Below are 19239 nucleotides of genomic sequence, written 5' to 3'. Positions count from 1 at the left end.
CTGAGGCGGAAACTGCTCTTAGTACACGAAACGCGATTTTTTCAACCTGAATAGACCTTTACTTCTACAGTCACGAATGCGTATCTCAATACGAGTAATGATAGAAATGTATAAAAAATGAAATCAGCTGCGTTGTGTGTTAGTTGTAGTTTTCAAATCATGCAACAAAATGCTTTGACCGCCAAAAGAACACCCACCATCCATGTCGAAGTACATGTAAATGAATAATATTCACTTTATTTTAGTGTCGGAACGCTTAGCACTGCTTCACTAATTGGTGACCAAGCAAACAAAGATTCTAAATTGAACCGAAACTTGTTAAAAATACCAGCTAGTTACAGTTGACTATTTACCAAGCGTGGAGCAGTTGAATTTGGGAGCACCAATCACCGGGCCGCTCCGGATTACAATTCCAGTACTTTAACCAGAAGTCCCCGCCGCCTACACGAGCACTTACTATATACTGATTGTTCTCGAAGCAACTCAATATATTCCTGTTATAGCGTCAACGTTCTTTAACGTTTGCGTTTTCTTTGAAACGTAACAGTTCCTTTTCTTTTCACTTTTTCTATCATAGCGATTCGTGTTCGGTATTCAATTCGATTCAATCGAGTAGAGCTTTCATAGTTTTTCACATTTCCTTGGGGAGCGCCAAGCCATGAGCGTATGAATGGCGCTATTTAAATAAACGTTAATAAGTTATAATTATTATATCTGAGAATCGAGATATTGTTCGAGTCAGTATATTGTATGAGGACTAAAGGGAATTAACAACTGAAGAGAAATATTACAACAAACAAATTTATCTTCTGATTCAAATCTATCCATATATTGTGACAACTGAAGTGAAACATGTAACAAAGAATTCAAAGATCAAGACTGAGTTACGATCTCGGCTAACCCGCGAAAAATTAATATACATGCGTATCTCAATCTCAGCGATAGATCACTTTAATTACTTTGGAAAAGGTTTCACTCTTTCTAATATAGATTAGTAGAATTCTACTGGCGTTTTAATACGAATGGCGTTCTCTTATTGAATACGTTATTCACAGCCTATTTCTGTTCTGTTGAGTAACGTAGCAATGAGCGCTTAATCCACCATAGGAAAAAAGATGGCGGCGGTACATTTTATCACGATGCCTTGCGAACCTAGCACAGCCTATAAGGCACAAAGAAAGCCAAATTTTTACAATATTTGTTCCTGTACTAAGAACAGTGAGAAGCCCAGGTTTGAAGGTTTTATAACGTTTCTGTACGTTTTTTAAAACGTTGTTAAGGTTTTCGTGCTCTAAGAAGTATGGGTAAATGTACTAGTCGCCATCTTTTTTCTTACGGAGGATTGTTAACAAACTGGCGACCGCTTCTTTGCGTTTTCGAAGTGTCTGTGAAGAGTTTTTGGATAAAGTTTTGAACGACTGCTGCATTTATACTAAAACAATTAGATTTTTCGCTCTTGATTTCTATGTGTGAACGCGATAGAAATCCCGTGCTCATAATTGTTAAATAGCCTTAGACAGGAATTGATCTTTCTGAAATTTGTATAATAACAAAAAAAATAAAAATAAAATAATAATAATAATAATAATAATAATAATTAAAAGTTCTGTTGTTACGGGGGTGGGATTAGGTCTTAATGCCCCTTCCAACCCTGAAATGAATCAGTGGCAAGCGATTACATGAGATTTCAACCACGGTCTTTCTAGTTCAGTAATTTTGAAAATCAAACAATATCGTGGGTAATCGGGCGCAACCGCAAGCAACGATCCGTAATCTGTGTCAACTAAGGGTTGTATTTGTTTCAGTCGTGATTACAAAGCAGTTTCTAAACGTGGGCCATGCGCAGTCCTTTTTTTTTCTCCTTTTCTCGTGAAACAAGACTGAGACATGGTTACGTTAAATCGTGCTGTCGAAACTGCGTTCTTTGATTGCCAATTGTAACAGCTCAATAATGTGTCAATATATATCCACTCTATATTAATTGTTTATATTTGCGTCAAAACGCAACTTCCGGCGTTTTGCGTCACTGAAACAAAGCGATTTTAGGGTGGATACTAGGGATCGCTAGTTACCGTATTTACTTTTCCGTCAACCGAAGGCTCTGGCCTGTTCTTAAAAAACTACCGGATTAACTTGTTCACTTATCCTAATCAGCTTCGCCGAAAATCCATATCGCGTTGTCAACTTGTGGCTAAACTACCCACAAGTAACTGCGATAGAACACGTGCCGGACCGTGGCCTTCTTTATTGCGTGGGTTGAAGAATTGTCAAAATTAGTTCACTTATTTGATTAAAAATCAGAACTGAGGAACGAAGCTGTTGTCAAGCGTCAATTTGGCATGTGCTTGAGAATTTGACATCGTCGTAAGTTGTCCATGCTGCAGCCGCTGGAAAGAGTAAGCTACTCCTAGGAGAGAGCCAAAGCATTGGCAAAGCACTGTATGCTCCCCCATGGGTGATAAAGGATAACCATGAAGATGTAAGTAAATGGAAAATATCGATCCCCATTTGGACTTACGTGACAGAATGCCCAACATCCCATAGTTGAAAGTAACCGGATTTATGTCTCCTAGATTGGTTACTCTTGCCTCACTTAGCAAAATGCTGTTTAATAAGATTATACAAACAATTTTCTCAGTTTTTATCTCATTTCTTTAGAAAGGCGAATCTGGTTGGCTCTCCTGCTCATAGAAAAGTCGGACACGTTGTCTTACCGTCAATGGTGCACGTGCTGCTTATGAAATGCAAAATCGTTCTTCAATTCTGCCGTTAATAAAATATTGAAAATTGTAGGTTTTGAACTGCAGTCATTTGCAGTGCGTGCTAAAACCTTTTGCCTAATTGCCCTGACTTTCAACTCGGCTGTACCTCATCGACTTGGTTCGATTCTTCTACTAATGATTTTCTTTCAAGTCTCCAGATAAGAAAATAATTCAATTAATTACATGACTAGAATACCGGTCAAACGCAAGAAAATATACGCAAAAATGTTCCGGGACGCTGTTTTGTACAACCACATTTATAATGTAGAATAAAGTCTCTAAAACTGGTCGGCGTCAAGTGGTGTGTTAATCAGAAGAAGTGGTTTAAAAAGGTTTAATAATGCAAATGAAAAGTCAGTAAGACAGTATCACCTAATTTTACGTATGATTAAAAAACATTTTATTACGTACGGAGAACTCCACAAAAAATACAAATCTTAATCATAACTGCTGGTTTTTATTTTGTTTAAATGATTGCAAATACAAGAAAAAGAACTACCGTGTTGGTGTTCATGGTTTTTCAAAGTAACAACGCCTATCGCGTCCGTTCTCTTTAGTTAAACTGATTAAATATAAGGTCGCATCATCACAGCCTTTCTTTACTCCTAGACACATAATACTATTATCAATGCTGTATTTGTATACACGGTATTTTCCAGTTTCTTCCTCCTCAAACTGGAACTCATTGCTAATGGTATCGTTACATCTTTGCTTCTGAAAATACAAAAGAGAACAAAAAAGACACAAATCTAACAAATCTAACCTTCTAAATCAGGCCAAACCTTACAGCAAGTAGCGCTTTTAACCCAGGGTTCCGTAGGAAAGCCTGAGTCTAAAAATGCAAACCACTCGTCGTCGTCGTCGTCGTACTTGGTCGCCCAATGGGGGGACATAGTCCCAGGCGTTCCTAGCGTAGTGCGAGGAAACTGGAGATGAGAATGTGACAGCTCTTGCTCTTCGTGAGAATGCTGTGATTTGTGAAAAAAGGTTGGGGAAGACTCGAAGAAGATGTCGATCGTTTTCGGAACGGATTGGCCCACGAATTATATTGCTTGACATTTCCAAACAGAGATCGAGCATTCTCAGCAGGTTCGAATGGACATTTCGAACTTGCGGAAAGAATTTCTGACTGCCGGGTATATATAGCTTATTTATTTTCTTGAAAATCCGTGCCTGTAAGTCACGCAAAGTTCATCAGACAACTTGCAAACTCAAATCATTGAATAACATGATCGCGTGGTGTTTATGACCAAAGATCAAAATATTCATATACTCCCGCGAGGTTTCAAATAATAACGATGATCTTCGTGGAAATTGATTATCTATGAATTTTTGACCGCCGGGTAACTAGTATTTTGAACAACCTTGCCCGTGAGTGAAGATTTTTGTAGTATGGCCGGGAGAATTCGTCCACTACTAAAACAAAACGTTATTTAGAGTTGCTTGGCATTTCTGACCAAATATTTTTTTCATTGAATTGTGGACAAAATGTCAAAAATCGAGATTTTATAGTATGTCCAAGCTGGAAAATTTCCTCAACTACAAAAATAATACCTGAAATCGCTTGGCATTTCTAAACAAAGCTCTGCTATTCTAAGTAATAAGTTATTTCTTGAAAATTCTATAATAATTTCAGACTGCCGGGTATCTAGTACTAGTTTTCTGAAAACCCCTCCCGGCTGCCGGGTGTCTAGACACAATGTAAAGTTTTTGTTGTGTTCAATATGCTTACTTGCGGTACGAAGCCTGAGCAAACGCTCTCAGAGCGTCTAGTATTATTAGTATTCTTTTTGTTTCAGTTTGTCACGTCTTTACTGACATGAACATACAACCCGATAAATCTCATGCAGTCACAAAGTGCCAACTCAGTCCTATAGGAACCCAAATTCTCGTCAGTTCAGCCTCGCGGGGAACCATTTTGGACAAACCATCCCGTATGATATAAAGATTTAGGCCAGCCTAAAAGCGTAGCTCCTGGGCCGGGTTGTTGAGAGCCCGGTTAAGCTAACCCAGGAAAAGGTAGAATTTTGATTTGAGTTTTGTAACTTCGCGGTGAGGTTTTCTGTATATTGTTTGGCCTTCTATTTTGAGTTTTAATAATCATCATATACCATTCTGGCCAATCACATAGGACTCCGACAATCCAGAGAACCAATCATAAATCCCGGGAAACGTAATCGAGTGAATCACAATTCCTTTTGATTTTACTACTGATTGTATGACAAAGTAGCGCGAGTATTTGAAGGCAATCGCTCAGCGTAGTGATTTCTCTAGTTTTGTGACACTCATTTGAAAACCACTTTAAAAATGATTAGTTGAAAATAGTTTTTGTCACCCTCACCTCTATGAAAGTAACACTGTTGCTGTTAACGACCGCCTTTAGTGCGTAAGTGGATCCATGATGACTAACCTCAATGCACTTCCTTCTTGTAGCAGCGATATTTATGATCCAAAATTCTTTGAGATAAAAAATACATTATTAGCGAAAACCTGAAACAAATTTAATCTTGAAAGCTGACAAAATTTCTGTAGTAGGCAAATACAATAAACGGAAATGGTTCTGAATTCCCTGTTCAATATTTCTGCTGTAAACCTATCTGCCCAAGGTCCCTGTCTGGTGATTTTAATAGAATATTTTACCGCCGCCCCCCTCAGTCCCTCTCTCAGTCCCTCCCTCTTCCTTCCTTCTCCAAAAGCAGAGATTGGGTCGTTACTTTTTTTAAAGCAGATAAATTTTAATGAATCTTGCTGTCAAATTCATATGAGCTCAGTAGTGTATGACTCAAAGCAATCTCAAATCAGCGAAAACTAAATCTAATGGTCCTTGCATCTGTCCCAATTCGTTCAGTCTGGACTTAATTCAACTTGCTGTAATTTTCCTCAGCTATGTTACAATCTGACCAATCAGTGTTCGACAATTTCGTAGGCTGTGTTAACGCGGACGGTAGCATTATAGCAACACTTACGTGCTTTTTTTTCTCGTGTCGACGCCCCATCTAACTTTGCCTCACACTGTCCGTTGGTACATTTATTAGTGTGAATCTTAAGGAGATTTCCTCCGCTGCAATTCATTCGTCTGTAAAATGATTGCATAGAGAGTGGGCCTGTTCTGCTTCGTTTCCACGTTGATCCGACTTCTACATTGGCCAACAAGAATACTACCACGGTCTACGGATATAAAAATACACCCCATATATTAACATGCACAGTAACCAAGGTAACCAATCAACTGATGCCAGTTTTGCCAGTTGATTCTGCATACAGTACACGTACAGTGGAAACAATGTCTGGATAAAATTGATTACTTTTCTTCAAGTAAGAGGTTGCAAATAAAATTAATTAGCATCAAAGTTAATTTTTTCACAATCTAGTAAATTAAGAAACAAAACTTTAATATCTACTGGAAGAGCCTCAGAAAGCATTGCTATATATATTTAGCTTTTATGTGCTTGACAAGGACATTTGTAGTGCAGGGAAAATACTGTCATAAAATTAGGAAGGCTAAAGCACATCCTTTTTTTAAAACGAAACAGCTATTGCAGACAGGGATGAAAAACAATGCTGGCAAAATCAGACGATAGTTTCGTCGACTTCATACATAAAAAGAATCCCTAATCAAAGTATCAAAAGTTGCAACTAATGACTTAGTCACTGACGCTTATTTTACTTACTAGAAAGATATGTGTTAAATCCATGTTGCCCTCTTTGTAATAAGCTTGTTCTTTTAGATCGAAGTTACGATGGTCTTAACGCTTAGAGCGTGTCTATTTATACGGTTAGGTTTTAATGTATGTACGATTTATTTTAACCGCTCTTGCATATGTAATTGATTAAAAATGAAAAGAATTTCATCCTGCATGTAGCTGAAATAAAATAGATTACTAATGAAAAAAGTATCAGTCCTTGTTACAACCAAAGCGACGCGAGGAAGAACTGACCCACCAGCCCCCACATACATAGGTACGTGGGCGAAAATAATTAAGGGTCTTAAGTACTTTTTATCTCGCAGATCGTTCGACGAAGAGGGTGTATTTTTAAAATGAAGGTCAATAGAGAGGTTGCGCATAAAGCTAGCTAAACATCCAATACTGGGACTCGATCGTGGTCATAATGTAAACAAAGTGGCAAAACAAACATATCTGGTCCATTTGGGTCACAATAATTTTACGGATTTCTCTGTTGATATCAAATTTCAAACGCCGTAGACAACAAATCACGTAGGATGGTCTATCAATTTGTTCCTTTTTCATTGCTACACCCCCGTAAAACCACACCTTAGACATGGCGTGAACATTCTTGCCGAGAACATTGACTGAATGATTCAATAGCCATGCAAAGTTTCCTACAGAATCAATCAATACAGAATAAATTGTTTTGAGTTTCTTTAAGTCAATCTCGTTTCTTACTTAGTTTGTGTATTGGATAACGTTGAAATTAGTTTTTCCAGCCCACTAACCCACTTCTTCCAAGGCCGTGAATCGAAAGTCATGAAACTTTACATAACTCACGCGAACCAGCGAAGTGACTCAGGCACAGACTATTTTCTTCCGAGGGATGTTTGTCTGTCGATTAGTCACGGATAAGTAAGATTGTATAATCAGTTTTCTATGCAAGCGGTGTTAAATAAAGGAGTCCTTGGTTTGCCAAATAACAACACTGTTGTCTCGGGCGGGGAGACGAGTGAGTGATAATATTTGTGAACCATAGAATAGGGCACGCGCATTGTTTATGCGCTACGGGTTGTCCATATTTGCCACACTCTTGTTTCCAAACCATACAATTTTCAGTATTTTAAAGACAAAATTGAAGAATATTTCTTTCTTTTAAGAGCAGCACGGGCACTATATCATATTGTCATTTAAGCACTAAGCGTGAGAGCCAGTCAGGTCTCGGGGAAAATCTATATAACACGCTGAGTGTACTGTGTGTACTGTGTGTCTGAGTGTACTGAGAAACGCCGCAAAGTAGCTTTCTGTTTAGAGAGGTGTTACTATTTTAGAAGAATGCTGAGACCCTCCGGCTCTGAGAAGGCTTCTTTCTTTTCTTTGCACGCTTGGCAACATCTAATTGTAAATATTCAAACAGGGCACGAAATAATTTCTTTGCTCAGTACACTGGAATTGAACTGATTACTTTCTCTGTTTATTATCTCTCGTAAAGCTTCTATATCCCGAGGCCGTTGTTCTCTTTTACTTTAAGCTGCATTTACGTGGATTTCAACGTAACCAACTCTACCGCTTATCTTTTGTATTGCGTCGGCGGCAGGACCGTGGTTACGTAGAGGAAATATCGTATCATCTCCACGTTTCAGACATTTCATTGATTTTCCTCTAATGGTTTAATTGACTTTCAAAGACAATACGAATATTTTAAACCCTGAGATTGTCGTGAACGTTCTCAGGCGATCAGGTACGTAGTCCACGAAACGTTGGCTCCTGTATTTTCCCTTATTTGCTAGGCGTACTTAAAACTGCTGCTCAAATTTAGCTTTGAAACAGTTCCTCACAGCAATTCACCCAGATCAGTGGAAGGCCCAGGTGAATCTTGAGCAAACAGGTTTACTGGAAAAAATGGAGTTTCTTTGCCCTTTTGGTTTCTTGGAAAGGGTTGAGCCGAATACGGCGGAGCCTGTGTGTACGGTCGGCATATATTCTAGTTTCAGTTTCTGTCGGTAACTGAAGATACCTATGGAAATAAAAATGTAACTTATAGGGAACTACTGTGAATCTCAAGAATGAGGATTTAATAAAGTAAAACAAACATGCTGAACCTAAGAGTGGAGTGGGCGGCCGGATGCTGAATGCAAATGAATATAGTTTTGTCCCTTTCTTGGCTGGTGTTGGACATTTTTTTAACCAAAAGTTTCCAAGAAATTACACATAACAGAGTTAGTTTGTTTGCTTGTTTGTTCAGTATTTTCTTTTTCCCGGTCTTTTCTTACATTGCCTACTATTTGCTGTTATTTTAAGGCGAGATCATATATGATTAGGTGCACGAGCGGGGGGGGGGGGGGGGGGCAAGGGGGACTGCGGGCAAAACGCTAATGATTCGGGCAACGACAATTGAGAGAAAACATTACAAAATAATGCTGTTTGCGTGATTTCCAAAACTCGCTAATAAAGTTTCTAGTTAGTTACCTTTTTTAGAATTTTTCTATTAACAAGTTGTAGATTTTACTCGGATTGAGACTGTTGACAGAGTATGATTGATTGATTATGTAAGCTTTAAATATAACTATTTTTAGTAGTTTCATTTGATGTGGAAATTGTGAACATTTTTTGTTTTTTATGTTATTTGGGTTCGTTTGGATCCCGATTTCAACACTTTTGCATTCGGTCATTGCGTAAATTTTTCGGGCAAGTAGGTCACAGCTCCCAAAGGTATCCGCACGCCTATGCATGTATGTAATCTCGGACCGGATGGTGGATAATATACTAATTTCATGGAACCCTGTGCATCTCGCCCGACATGAAGTCTCTAGAAGGTTACAGTAGGTGGGCGGATATGAAAAGATCAACCTTTTGACTTATGACAAAACGTGCAAAAATTTCAACGTGCAGTATTTGCTAGGCCAGTCGAGCATCAGTCAGCTGGATGATCACGTTATCAGGACAACGTTCTGGGAAGGGAGGAGTGACCACACACCGTTCAAATGATTGGAATCACGCAGCCCTTAAACATCCTTTAAGTGACCGTAAATAGTGTTTACCTTGTTAAGATTTCAGAAATGTAACACATCCGTCAGTCTTTCTGGACCCCACCTATTGGCAATCGGTAAACTTGTGTTTACGCATTTCAAATATTGAAAATAGGCGAAGCTTAGAGGCACACTTTCAGTGATGTCTGTTAATGATGTCCAATAAGATTTTGGCCTCAATTACTCCAGTTTTAAGCTGAAAGTAAAGAAACTCTTTTGTACACAGCAGTTACACGATAATTTAATAATTGTTATCAATGCAGTTTGCCGGCTCGCAACTGATTTGTCCCCCGGTACTGCTCGTGTTATGAAAAAAAGTTTTCTTACAAATGCCTTACATATTTTCATTTCAAACTCCTAAAAACTCTGATGTCACGTTCTGTTGCATTTGATTGATGCCAAAATACACAATAATTATCAGTCCTGGCTAGAAATCGATTTGCCGACAAATCATCAGTTGCTGTAAGAAAAATGATAAGCAAAGACAGAAGAAGCTTTACTTTTAAAGTGAACGCGTTATAACTGCGTATAAACTTCATTATAGACTAAAGTAAATGCACAGAAACATTGTAACTTTATTGCTTCAATAAAATGAACTTAATTTTACGTTCAAAGTTGAACTCGATAACAGTTTTGTAGTTAAGAAACTAGCGCTCGTGGGACTGCACGACCCAGTTTTATTAGAAATTGAATGTTGCATGTGAGGCGGCGTGAACATGGCGTCCAACGTGCTGGAAAATTAAGGTAATTACCAATTTAAGATTTAACAAACCTCACACTGACGTAATGTTATCTAAATAATATAATCGTTCTAATTCTAGAAAAAGTAATGGGGTATTAAATCAAAATCCGCAGTCGTTACTGAGACAACACAGAAGACAAAGAGATTTCAAGACCCACTTTGTCTTTATTGTAGCAGATCGTAGCATAATGCATGTTTTATCACCGTGACCTTTGCGTGATTTCAGAACGTGGAGCCCCCAGTTGCATGTCTATGTTAATTTAAGCTAATTTAGCGTCGTTTGTTAAACCATCACGATGTCAACAATAATTAAACCCAATCATTCAATTCGACGTAAACGGTTCATACGACAGACCACTTGGTGAAGCACAATGTTGTGTCGCTGTCTAATTTTAACCGTCGAGCCAAATTAAACTTAGTATAGAAAACGAATATGAGTGAAAAATTATACATTTGACAGCATAGTGTTTATTATTTAACTGGCCTTAGTAGACCGTGGAAAATTTCACAATGAATGTGCCCGGAATTCATTTCTCACTTAGCCTTTTAAAATACGGACTCTTTCCCTGCTGTTTAGTGATTTATATTTATCTTTATTAATGTAAAGTGGTTTAGACGTTACTTGGTAAAGGTTTATGAAGTTGTCAAATAAGGGTACACATCGAGTTTGATAGTGGATGGGGTGAATTGAATGGGTTCCACTGAGATTGTGACAAGCAGATGAACAAATATTAGTCATGAATGATTAACGCCTCTTCCCTTTACCCCGAGGGGGGCACGGGGTGAAGGGAAGAGACGGCTGGAATTCAGACTATGATGTAAGATACCTTGAGTAGTCAATAGCGCCCGTTGGGGCCGTAACCAATCAGGAGCCAGGGATCATACCACGTGACCACTTTTTTCCCATACATTCTCTTAAATTGTAAAATCCAAGATGGCGCCTAGGTAGGTCAAACATGGCGCCCATGCCCAAATAAGGGCAACATGTCCAAATAAGAAGAACATGAGATCGAGGTTGTCACGTGCATGTCCAAATAAGGAGAACATGAGATCGAGGTTGTCACGTGCATGTCCAAATAAGGAGAACATGAGATCGAGGTTGTTACGTGCATGAAATCGAGGTTCGTATGGGAATAAAAGGGTTTGCGTGAGTGTGGAGTGAGTATTGTTGTTTTGAGATCGGCGACAAGAAGATGTCTTCAGAGGAGAGCAAGACGAAGGTGGAGGTGATTAGTATTCCTGCGGGGACGTTGCCAAAGGACATTCCGAGAGGGGAGTTTGCAGAGAGAGTGTTGGATGCCGTGCAGGATAGTCTTCTTGGAAAGATTATGAAAAGCTCCGTTAGGGACAGTACGGAAATCCTCCTGAAGAAAGAGATGACGAAGCTGGCGGATGAGGTGATCCAGTTCAGACAGGTCATGTCAAGGAAGATGTTGGAGGACGAGTCTCTGGAGGATAAGGATCCTGTGCGTTTGGAGAGGTTGCCGGAGAGTTTTGAGGCCGGATGGAAAGAGTGGAAGAGCGCTTGGGACAACAGAGAAGAGTTAGCGTACAAAGCATTTATCGAAACGATGACGTCACCAGAGGAGTGAAAAAACATTTTTTTATTTTATGCTTGTAACAAAAAACTAATAAAGATCCTTTAAAGAGAGAATGTACATGGTTTGTTGCGTGATTTTTTTCATCGTCTCTAGGGCTTGCAGGTCATTGGTTCCTAGATGTACGAGGGATAGCATCATGGTTTGTGGGGTGAGAAATTCTCCGTGAAGGCCTGAGGAGGATTCGAACACGCGTCCGAAGGGCCAGACTTTGGAGAGGTCTCTTCGCATGTACCAGGGGTAGGGAAAGTGTTGGGCTAGGAAGAGGAGCATAACGTCTTCGTCGGGGTGGGGTTCGTCCAAACGGATTTTACAGGCCAGGGGTCTCTAAAAAAAAAAAAGAAAAAAAGAATTTTAATGCCCCGACCAGGAATCGAACCTGGGTCTTTGAGGCCACAACTCAACGTCTTAACCATTAGACCATCGAAGCGCTTACCTCTTTAGGACTTGGTTTTTGGAGTGTCATCGGGAGGAAGTCCGAAATTCACGGTATTGCAATGAGGGCAGTGTCTTTCGGAGGGTTTCAACCACCAGGTGTGTAGGGCTTTACAGGATCCGTGAAAGAATTGGTTGCAACAGGGTGTCAGGAAGTAGTCTTGGATACTGTGATTGGGAGTGAATCCTTCCTTACACCATAGACATTCGTATTTAGGAAATCGAGACATGGAGTCTGAAAAAAATAGAGCAAAAAACAACTTTTTATTTGACATTCCACTTGTTATTACAGAGTGGGACGTGTGCACAGTCCTGATGACTGGCGCCCATGTTACAAGAACGATTTCACATGCTTGACACGTGACAGGGCTTCTTCATAATGGCTTCCCAGAAAGATGGCTTCGTATTTTTGGTTCTCATGATTGGGATAGATGCCGTAGATGGCTCCGCAACAGGTAGCCCAGACGCACCCTAGCCCCCAGGCTTCTCTCAGGGGTCCCGACAGTGTACGTACGAATTTGTCGTGGGTCCCACGTTTACCCAGCTGTAGGAGCGGTAGGCGGCAGCATGGTCTGGTTTGTTTGCATACGTAACACTGGGGTTCGGCTTCCATGTCTAAAATTGAAGTAATTGTCGGTAAGTGCTGCGTACCCAGTCTACATGAATCACCAGATCATTGGTATCGTCCTCGTCAAGGACGCCCAACCTCTCTTCCAGCCCCAGGAGATCTAGTTGGTCCAGGGCCACCCTGATAAAATCTGAAAGTCGTTCTAAGTCCCTGTACAAAGGGGTCTCTTCTTCATCCTTCATCCACTCTCTCACCCGCTTTTCCCAGGTAGTCAACTCTGCTTTACACCGCTCTAATATTTCCATACTCACTTGGAACTTTGAGAAGCCACAGCAACGAGAGTATCCACAGTCTTCTGTAATGGGCGCTCATACAAGTTGAAATGACTCAGAGCGCCTTTGACGGTCCGACTCGCTTATTTTATACACACGTTATAATGGTGTCCAGTCTCCTACCGTGAGGGGTGTGGTAGGGGGATACCCCCTATCCCCTGGGTCTAGGTAACACGTGACTTGGTCTCGATCTGTGATTGGCTGGACGGATCTTCATAAGGCGAATCCGCGCTGCCCCCGATCCTCACTCTGAGTTTTGAACTTGTATTGAGCGTCATTATGGCCTTGAGGGAGATATACTTGCAGAACGATTTCAGACCTAGAAAGCCTGATACTACGTATGAGGAAGCCATTGATCAAATGCAGGCACCCTGGACCAGATTTTATGAGGACATGAACTTTCCCATCCGGGATTTGTTGGTGGGTCGACGATGGCTGACACAGCTCAAAGATTCCAGTCAGCTCGAGGTGATGCTTCACCAGATTTTATTTTTCATGGACGAGCAGAGGGAGAACTGGACCCGAAGTATGTACCAGTACCGTAGAATCGAGAAGTGTTTCGGTAGAACTTTATTCAACTCGATCCGTACTATATATAAGAACCTTGTATGGGACGTGAAGGTGAAGCCGCCTGTGGACAGGATCACATTTCATAGACTGATGCTGTGTTACGGGTTTGAGCCCTTTCAGTCCACGTGGACTAAGAGACAGAAGAAGACAGCGAGACGGTATGTCCTCACAATTGACTTTTATTATAGTACGTTTAACCATTGTAATCAAGTGACAATGAGAGCCATGATCGACGCTGAGGATAGATTACCAAACGTGTAAAATATTGTGAAATAAAAATCGGAGTGTGTTTTTTACAAAAAAAACTGTGTCTGTGTTTTTGGGAAAAAAAATGGGCGGGGCGAGGTTTCGATCCTCGGACCTCTGGGTTATGAGCCCAACGCGCTTCCACTGCGCTACCCTGCCTTTCTTAGTCTGGGTCCTGTCCGTTAATCAGTATGGCTTCGGCGATTCCTCGCGGGTATTCGTCGATCCATTGAAAGAACTTGCAGGTACGCTTGGGACACTTGAGATAGAGCCTGTCTGGGTTGGACTGGGAGTGGGAGGTGGCTAAGACCAGGGACTTGTTGCATAGACATCGGAAACGAGCTGGGTCGATGTTCCTGTAGCAGGGGTGGGTCTGTTCTTCGACGCGTCTCAGGTAAGTGCCCACCTCTTTGACACCACAGGTCACATAACACTTGGTGTAGAATCTGGAAGAGGGGCATCGGTAATACTCCCAGGTACCACCGTCTGGGGTTCGCACGCTTCCGTATGTCAGGGGTATCATGCAACGTGGGCAGATGGAATCTTGGGGTTTCAGTTGGTTCAGGAACTGATCGGGGTCGAATTCCTCCAACACTTGGACTTCGGTGGATTCTCCTCGGTCGTCCACTTCAGGGGGTACTTCTACGAGGTTGTCTTTCTTGAATCTGTCGAGTCCCATGGCTTCCAGGACTTGCACGGTTCGAGGAGGTGAGTCTCTGATCACGGTCATGCATCCGCCTTGAATGGCAGGTAGCTTTTCAGAGTCTATATGAGGAAGATAGAGTTAGTATCCCAACAAGGTGTTTTCCCGTAGCATGGTTTCTAGGATGTGGGTGGTTTTTCGCACGTTTTTGGGAGTCAGTCTTTGCCTTCGCTTGTAATGGTTACTTTTCATTTGGCTTTTACATTCTTGGCGTTTGATCGAGAAGGCGCTCCAGGGCTGCGAGAAGCCTTTGAGAGGGACGGTGGTCCAACTGACCGAGTCCGGGGTGATTTCTTTGAAGAGGACGCGTTCTTTGAAACGTAGTCTGGAACTAGGTTTTTTGAATAACCATGTATCTAAGGTGGATTGTAGTTTACCTTCTCTTTCCACTCTCTTGGGCAGGAGCAGTTCCAGTTTCTTACGCGCCTCCTTCTTTTTGGACGATTTTCTCTTTTTCCTGTCGGGTTCGACGTGTGAATCCATGACGACTGCTGAGAAAAGTGACTCGTGATGGAATGCGTGGTTCGACTTTATGGACGTTTTTTGACGACCAATCAGTGCCGTGTGGTGTGATGGGATCATGTGACGGTCTTCGTTCTGATTGGTGGATCTGAAAAAGGACGCGTGATACGGGAAAAGTACGGAGTGAAAGTGGATCCACAGCGCGGGTATAAAAGGAGCCCGTTGGACGCAGCGAATCATTCTCGACTTGCTCTTGACGCGGTGATGACTCATAGGATTTTGAATGACAAGGACATTGAAGAGATCATTGAAGATCTGAGACGCTATTTGAATCGAGCTTCTGACAATTTGGACGCAATCGAAAAAGAAGGCGAAATATCGTCCTATACGAGGATACTTAACTTGGAATTACACGTGGTTGATCTCTTGTTCATTAGGCTTCGAAGACACCTGACTGACTGGGGAGACCCGGAGTACCATCCTGAATTGTCGTATCTAGGAAGAAAGAGGTTTGACGAGGCAAGATGACTTACTATAGCAACTCGAACCAGATTCGGGACCTCGTGGAGCAGATCGTGGATCAGAAGGTACACACTTTAAGAGATCTCGATGCCATTCCGGATGTCAGAGTGGACATGTACATTTTTGACAATCTCTTCGAACCGTTAGGTCAAATACCCGATAGTCTGTGGTCTTTTGAGCTCATGATGAGACGTCGTCCTGACTGGGGTGGTACGATTTTGGAGATGATGAAGAAGAACGAACATGTGTTTTTGTTCTGTGGTGAGTGGTGTCGTGTGATGTATAGAAGTGGTAGCGGTCAATTCAAATTCATTCATTGTCGGGATCCCACCCTGGACGCCGAGCGTGCCTGTTTTATCGCCACAGATCACCTCACGTACATGATGAGGGATGTCATCCGTGATCTGTTTGAACCCTTGCGGTTCGCTCGCGACCTGTCACGACGGGTAAGGGAGTCGGACAGTAGTCCCAAGGTGGAGGAGATACTGACGTTCAACAGGTGCGCTCACAAGGAAACGTGTCTGAAGTTGGAAGAGTTGATCTACGATGTCATGCGTCAGCGTGATCTGTGGAAGGATCGGTTTTTCTTCCGTGCCCTTGAAGCGGATGAGGATGACCTGTGTGGTGATTGTAGAGAGAGTATGCGCCAAGCATTCTATGTGAAGGGGGACGAGGAGGAAGCCCTGAAGTGGAGACCCGGTAAATGCGATTGGAGAAATTGTAAATATTATGCCATGGATACCTATGAGGAAGACTGTGATAATGAGTACGGGCAGTCTTGTAAGGACACGGACTATGCTCATTACTTTTCAGATTCGGACTAAGTCTTTTTTTCGCCTTCTTTTTCGTTTTTAACCAATCAGAGTCGATTTTTACGTAAGAACCAATCAGGCACAACGTTTTTTTTGTACATATAAGAAAGTGTGAATAAAGAATTGGGTTCAAATCATTATGTCTCATGTCTTGAGTTGGTTGATCTCGAGAATGTGTACGACCGCGAACGATCGATGGTGTTGGACGACCTTGTGCTCCAAGTGCACTAGTGTCTACGAGCGATACGGTAAGGGTGAACCCATCCCCGACCATTTCAGCGATTCGCCCTTGGAGGTGTTTGAGTATACAGACGTCGAACCCAACGTGATGCGTTTTGTGGTTTATATCTTGTGGTTGAAACGGCAACCCGATTCATTTAAGAAGTATCTCGAGGTACGGGAGCAACGTTTCGAGTTGTGGAGACAGTGCGTGTATAAACTGTATCGACTATGAAGAAGAAAGGTCAAAAGAAGAAGCAAAAGCCGCTTTCGACCGGAACGTTATTGGGACGGTATCGGGATCCTTCTAGACCCGGTAGTCTAGGCGGTCTGACGCGGTTCGCCAAGGCCAATAAGATCTCGGTACGACGTGCTCGCGAGGTCTTGCAACGGGATTTGGGGTACACGTTGCACAAACCCAGACGTCGCCGTTTTCCCACGGTCCCGGTGGTGGTGTTCGGCATCGACGAGCAGTGGACGGCCGACCTGATCGAGGTGATCAATATTTCGAGGTACAATCGAGGGTATCGTTACCTCTTGACGGTGGTGGACGTGTTTTCCAAGCACGCCTGGGTCCAGCCCTTGAAGAGCAAGACGGGTAAAGCGGTGACGGAAGCCATGGCCAAGATCCTGAAAGGAGGTAGAAAACCCCTCAATCTCCAGACGGACGACGGGAAGGAATTCTACAACAAGACGTTTCAGGATTTGATGAAGCAGAAAGGCATTCATCATTTTTCGACGCGCGGGGATACGAAATCCAGTGTGGTGGAACGGTTCAATCGGACCCTGAAAGATCGTATGTACCGGTACTTCACCGTGAAGAATACGATGACGTATGTGCCTTTGTTACAAGAGTTGGTCCGAGGGTACAATCGCTCGTATCATCGCAGTATCAAGATGGCTCCCGATCAAGTGACTTTGGGCAATAGCGAGGACGTGTGGGAGACTCTTTACGGAAAAAAGAAAAAAGGGACATTGAAGAAACCGCAACTCAAAGTCGGGGATCGTGTGAGACTGAACAAGAAGTTCCGTCAGTTCAAGAAAGGGTATTTACCCGGATGGACCGAAGAGGTGTTTGTGATACGTCGAGTGCGTCCTGGGAGGGTCACCACGTACAAGGTGGAAGAATGGGACGGTACGGCGGTCGAGGGTACGTTTTACGCGCAGGATTTGCAAAAGGTGAACGTGAAAGACGACGATCTGTTCCGCATCGACAAGATCGTCAAACGAAAAGGGGATAAAGTCTTGGTGCGTTGGAAAGGTTGGCCAGTCAAGTACGACAGTTGGGTGGATAAAAGGGGCTTGTACGTGACCCAAAAGCCCAAGACGAAAAAATGAAGGACTTTTACGTGCAGTTGATGAGCAATGCCAGCACGAGCGAGTTCGCGGACAACAAGTCCAACAGTTTCAAGAACCGTCTGCCGAACCCGTTGCATTTGAGAGAACCTGACTGGAAAGTGGGTATCAGCGACCTCTCGTTTCCGTCCGCGACGCGTAAGATGGGTTTGAAGAGATCTATTCTGTTTGAATTCTGGTGGATCGATATGGTGAACGCGTCCATAAACCTATACACGCGGGTCCCTGGAGTGACGCGAGAAGGCGATTTGGAATTCACGCCGAGGAGTGGTACCGAGTTAATGAACATGATACGTGATCGATACCTGCACAGGTTGGGAGATCGAACGGATGTCGACGTGACCCTGTACAAGAAAGACAGTCCCAACGAATTGCTGTACACGGTCATGCATCGGGCCGAGCAGGGAGAATGCGTCCTGGACAATTCGAGAACGTGCCGCAGTCTCCTGATCAATGGTAAACGCGTCTACCCTCAGATGAACATCGGCATCGAATTGGCCGAGAAGATGAAATGGGTCAAGATGGGAAAATTACAGAACGGACGACCGGGTTACGTCTTGGGACCCCACCTGAGGAAAGAATTTCCCAATGGAGTCGTCCCTACGGCCACGGACTTGATCGTAGGACAGAACGACGGGGACGAACTATTTTACAAGATCGACCCAGACACCTTACGTTTGAGTTGTTTCATCAATTGGGTCTTCACGGACCTGGATCGCAGTTACGCGGAAGCGTTTGGTAACAATCGTCGTTCCTTGTTCGTGTATTCGAATGTGGGACAGAGTATGGTGACGGGAAATCAAGTCACGGCCCTGTTGAAACAAGTGCGTTACGATCCGGACGTGGTCGACCTTCAACCGAGACACAGCCTATATCTACCGGTGCGTACGGCCGTTTTGGACATTATCGAGACTGAAGTGTCCGAGGAAGACGGACAACTGGTGGACTTTGCGTCGGGTGTGACCACGATCACGCTGCATTTCAAGAGAGAGGATGCGTGATTTTTACATCACTTTACCCAGTAACGGCAGTAAGAACGAGTTTCCGGAGAACAAGTCGAACAGTTTCAAGATCAGGTTACCCAATCCCATACACCTGGAGGGTCATGGATGGAAAGTGGGGTTGTTTAGCATCTCCTTACCAGATGCGAACGTGACGCTGCCTTCCTTCATCGATTCTGGGGGTGACACCACCTGGATTCATATGACCTGGAGG

General features: G+C 42.7%; 2 protein-coding genes and 2 non-coding genes across 4 annotated transcripts in view; 2 read left to right on the top strand and 2 right to left on the bottom strand.

Moving 5' to 3' along the window:
* LOC145487667 (uncharacterized) overlaps window positions 1-19239 on the top strand; it is a 323332-nt gene that overhangs the window by 11587 nt on the left and 292506 nt on the right. The gene's annotated exons all lie outside the window — the stretch shown is intronic.
* On the bottom strand, window positions 12158-12229 carry Trnah-gug (transfer RNA histidin (anticodon GUG)). Its single transcript has one exon. It is a non-coding gene; the product is annotated as a tRNA-His (tRNA).
* Trnam-cau (transfer RNA methionine (anticodon CAU)) lies at window positions 14038-14109 on the bottom strand. Its single transcript has one exon. It is a non-coding gene; the product is annotated as a tRNA-Met (tRNA).
* On the top strand, window positions 15640-16537 carry LOC145487484 (uncharacterized). Its single transcript, XM_081466271.1, has one exon. The coding sequence runs from the start codon at window positions 15640-15642 to the stop codon at window positions 16459-16461; it is 822 nt and encodes a 273-aa protein (XP_081322397.1). The 3' UTR covers window positions 16462-16537.

The sequence above is a fragment of the Orbicella franksi genome, chromosome 5 (genome assembly GCF_964199315.1).
Source record: "Orbicella franksi chromosome 5, jaOrbFran1.1, whole genome shotgun sequence".
NCBI lineage: Eukaryota > Metazoa > Cnidaria > Anthozoa > Scleractinia > Merulinidae > Orbicella > Orbicella franksi.
Note: the sequence above shows the minus strand (reverse complement) of the source record. Positions and strands in the feature narration are given on the sequence as shown.

Excerpts from the sequence above, each read along its gene's own strand:
- LOC145487484 (XM_081466271.1), top strand. The coding sequence starts at position 15,640 with ATGACTTACTATAGCAACTCGAACCAGATTCGGGACCTCGTGGAGCAG.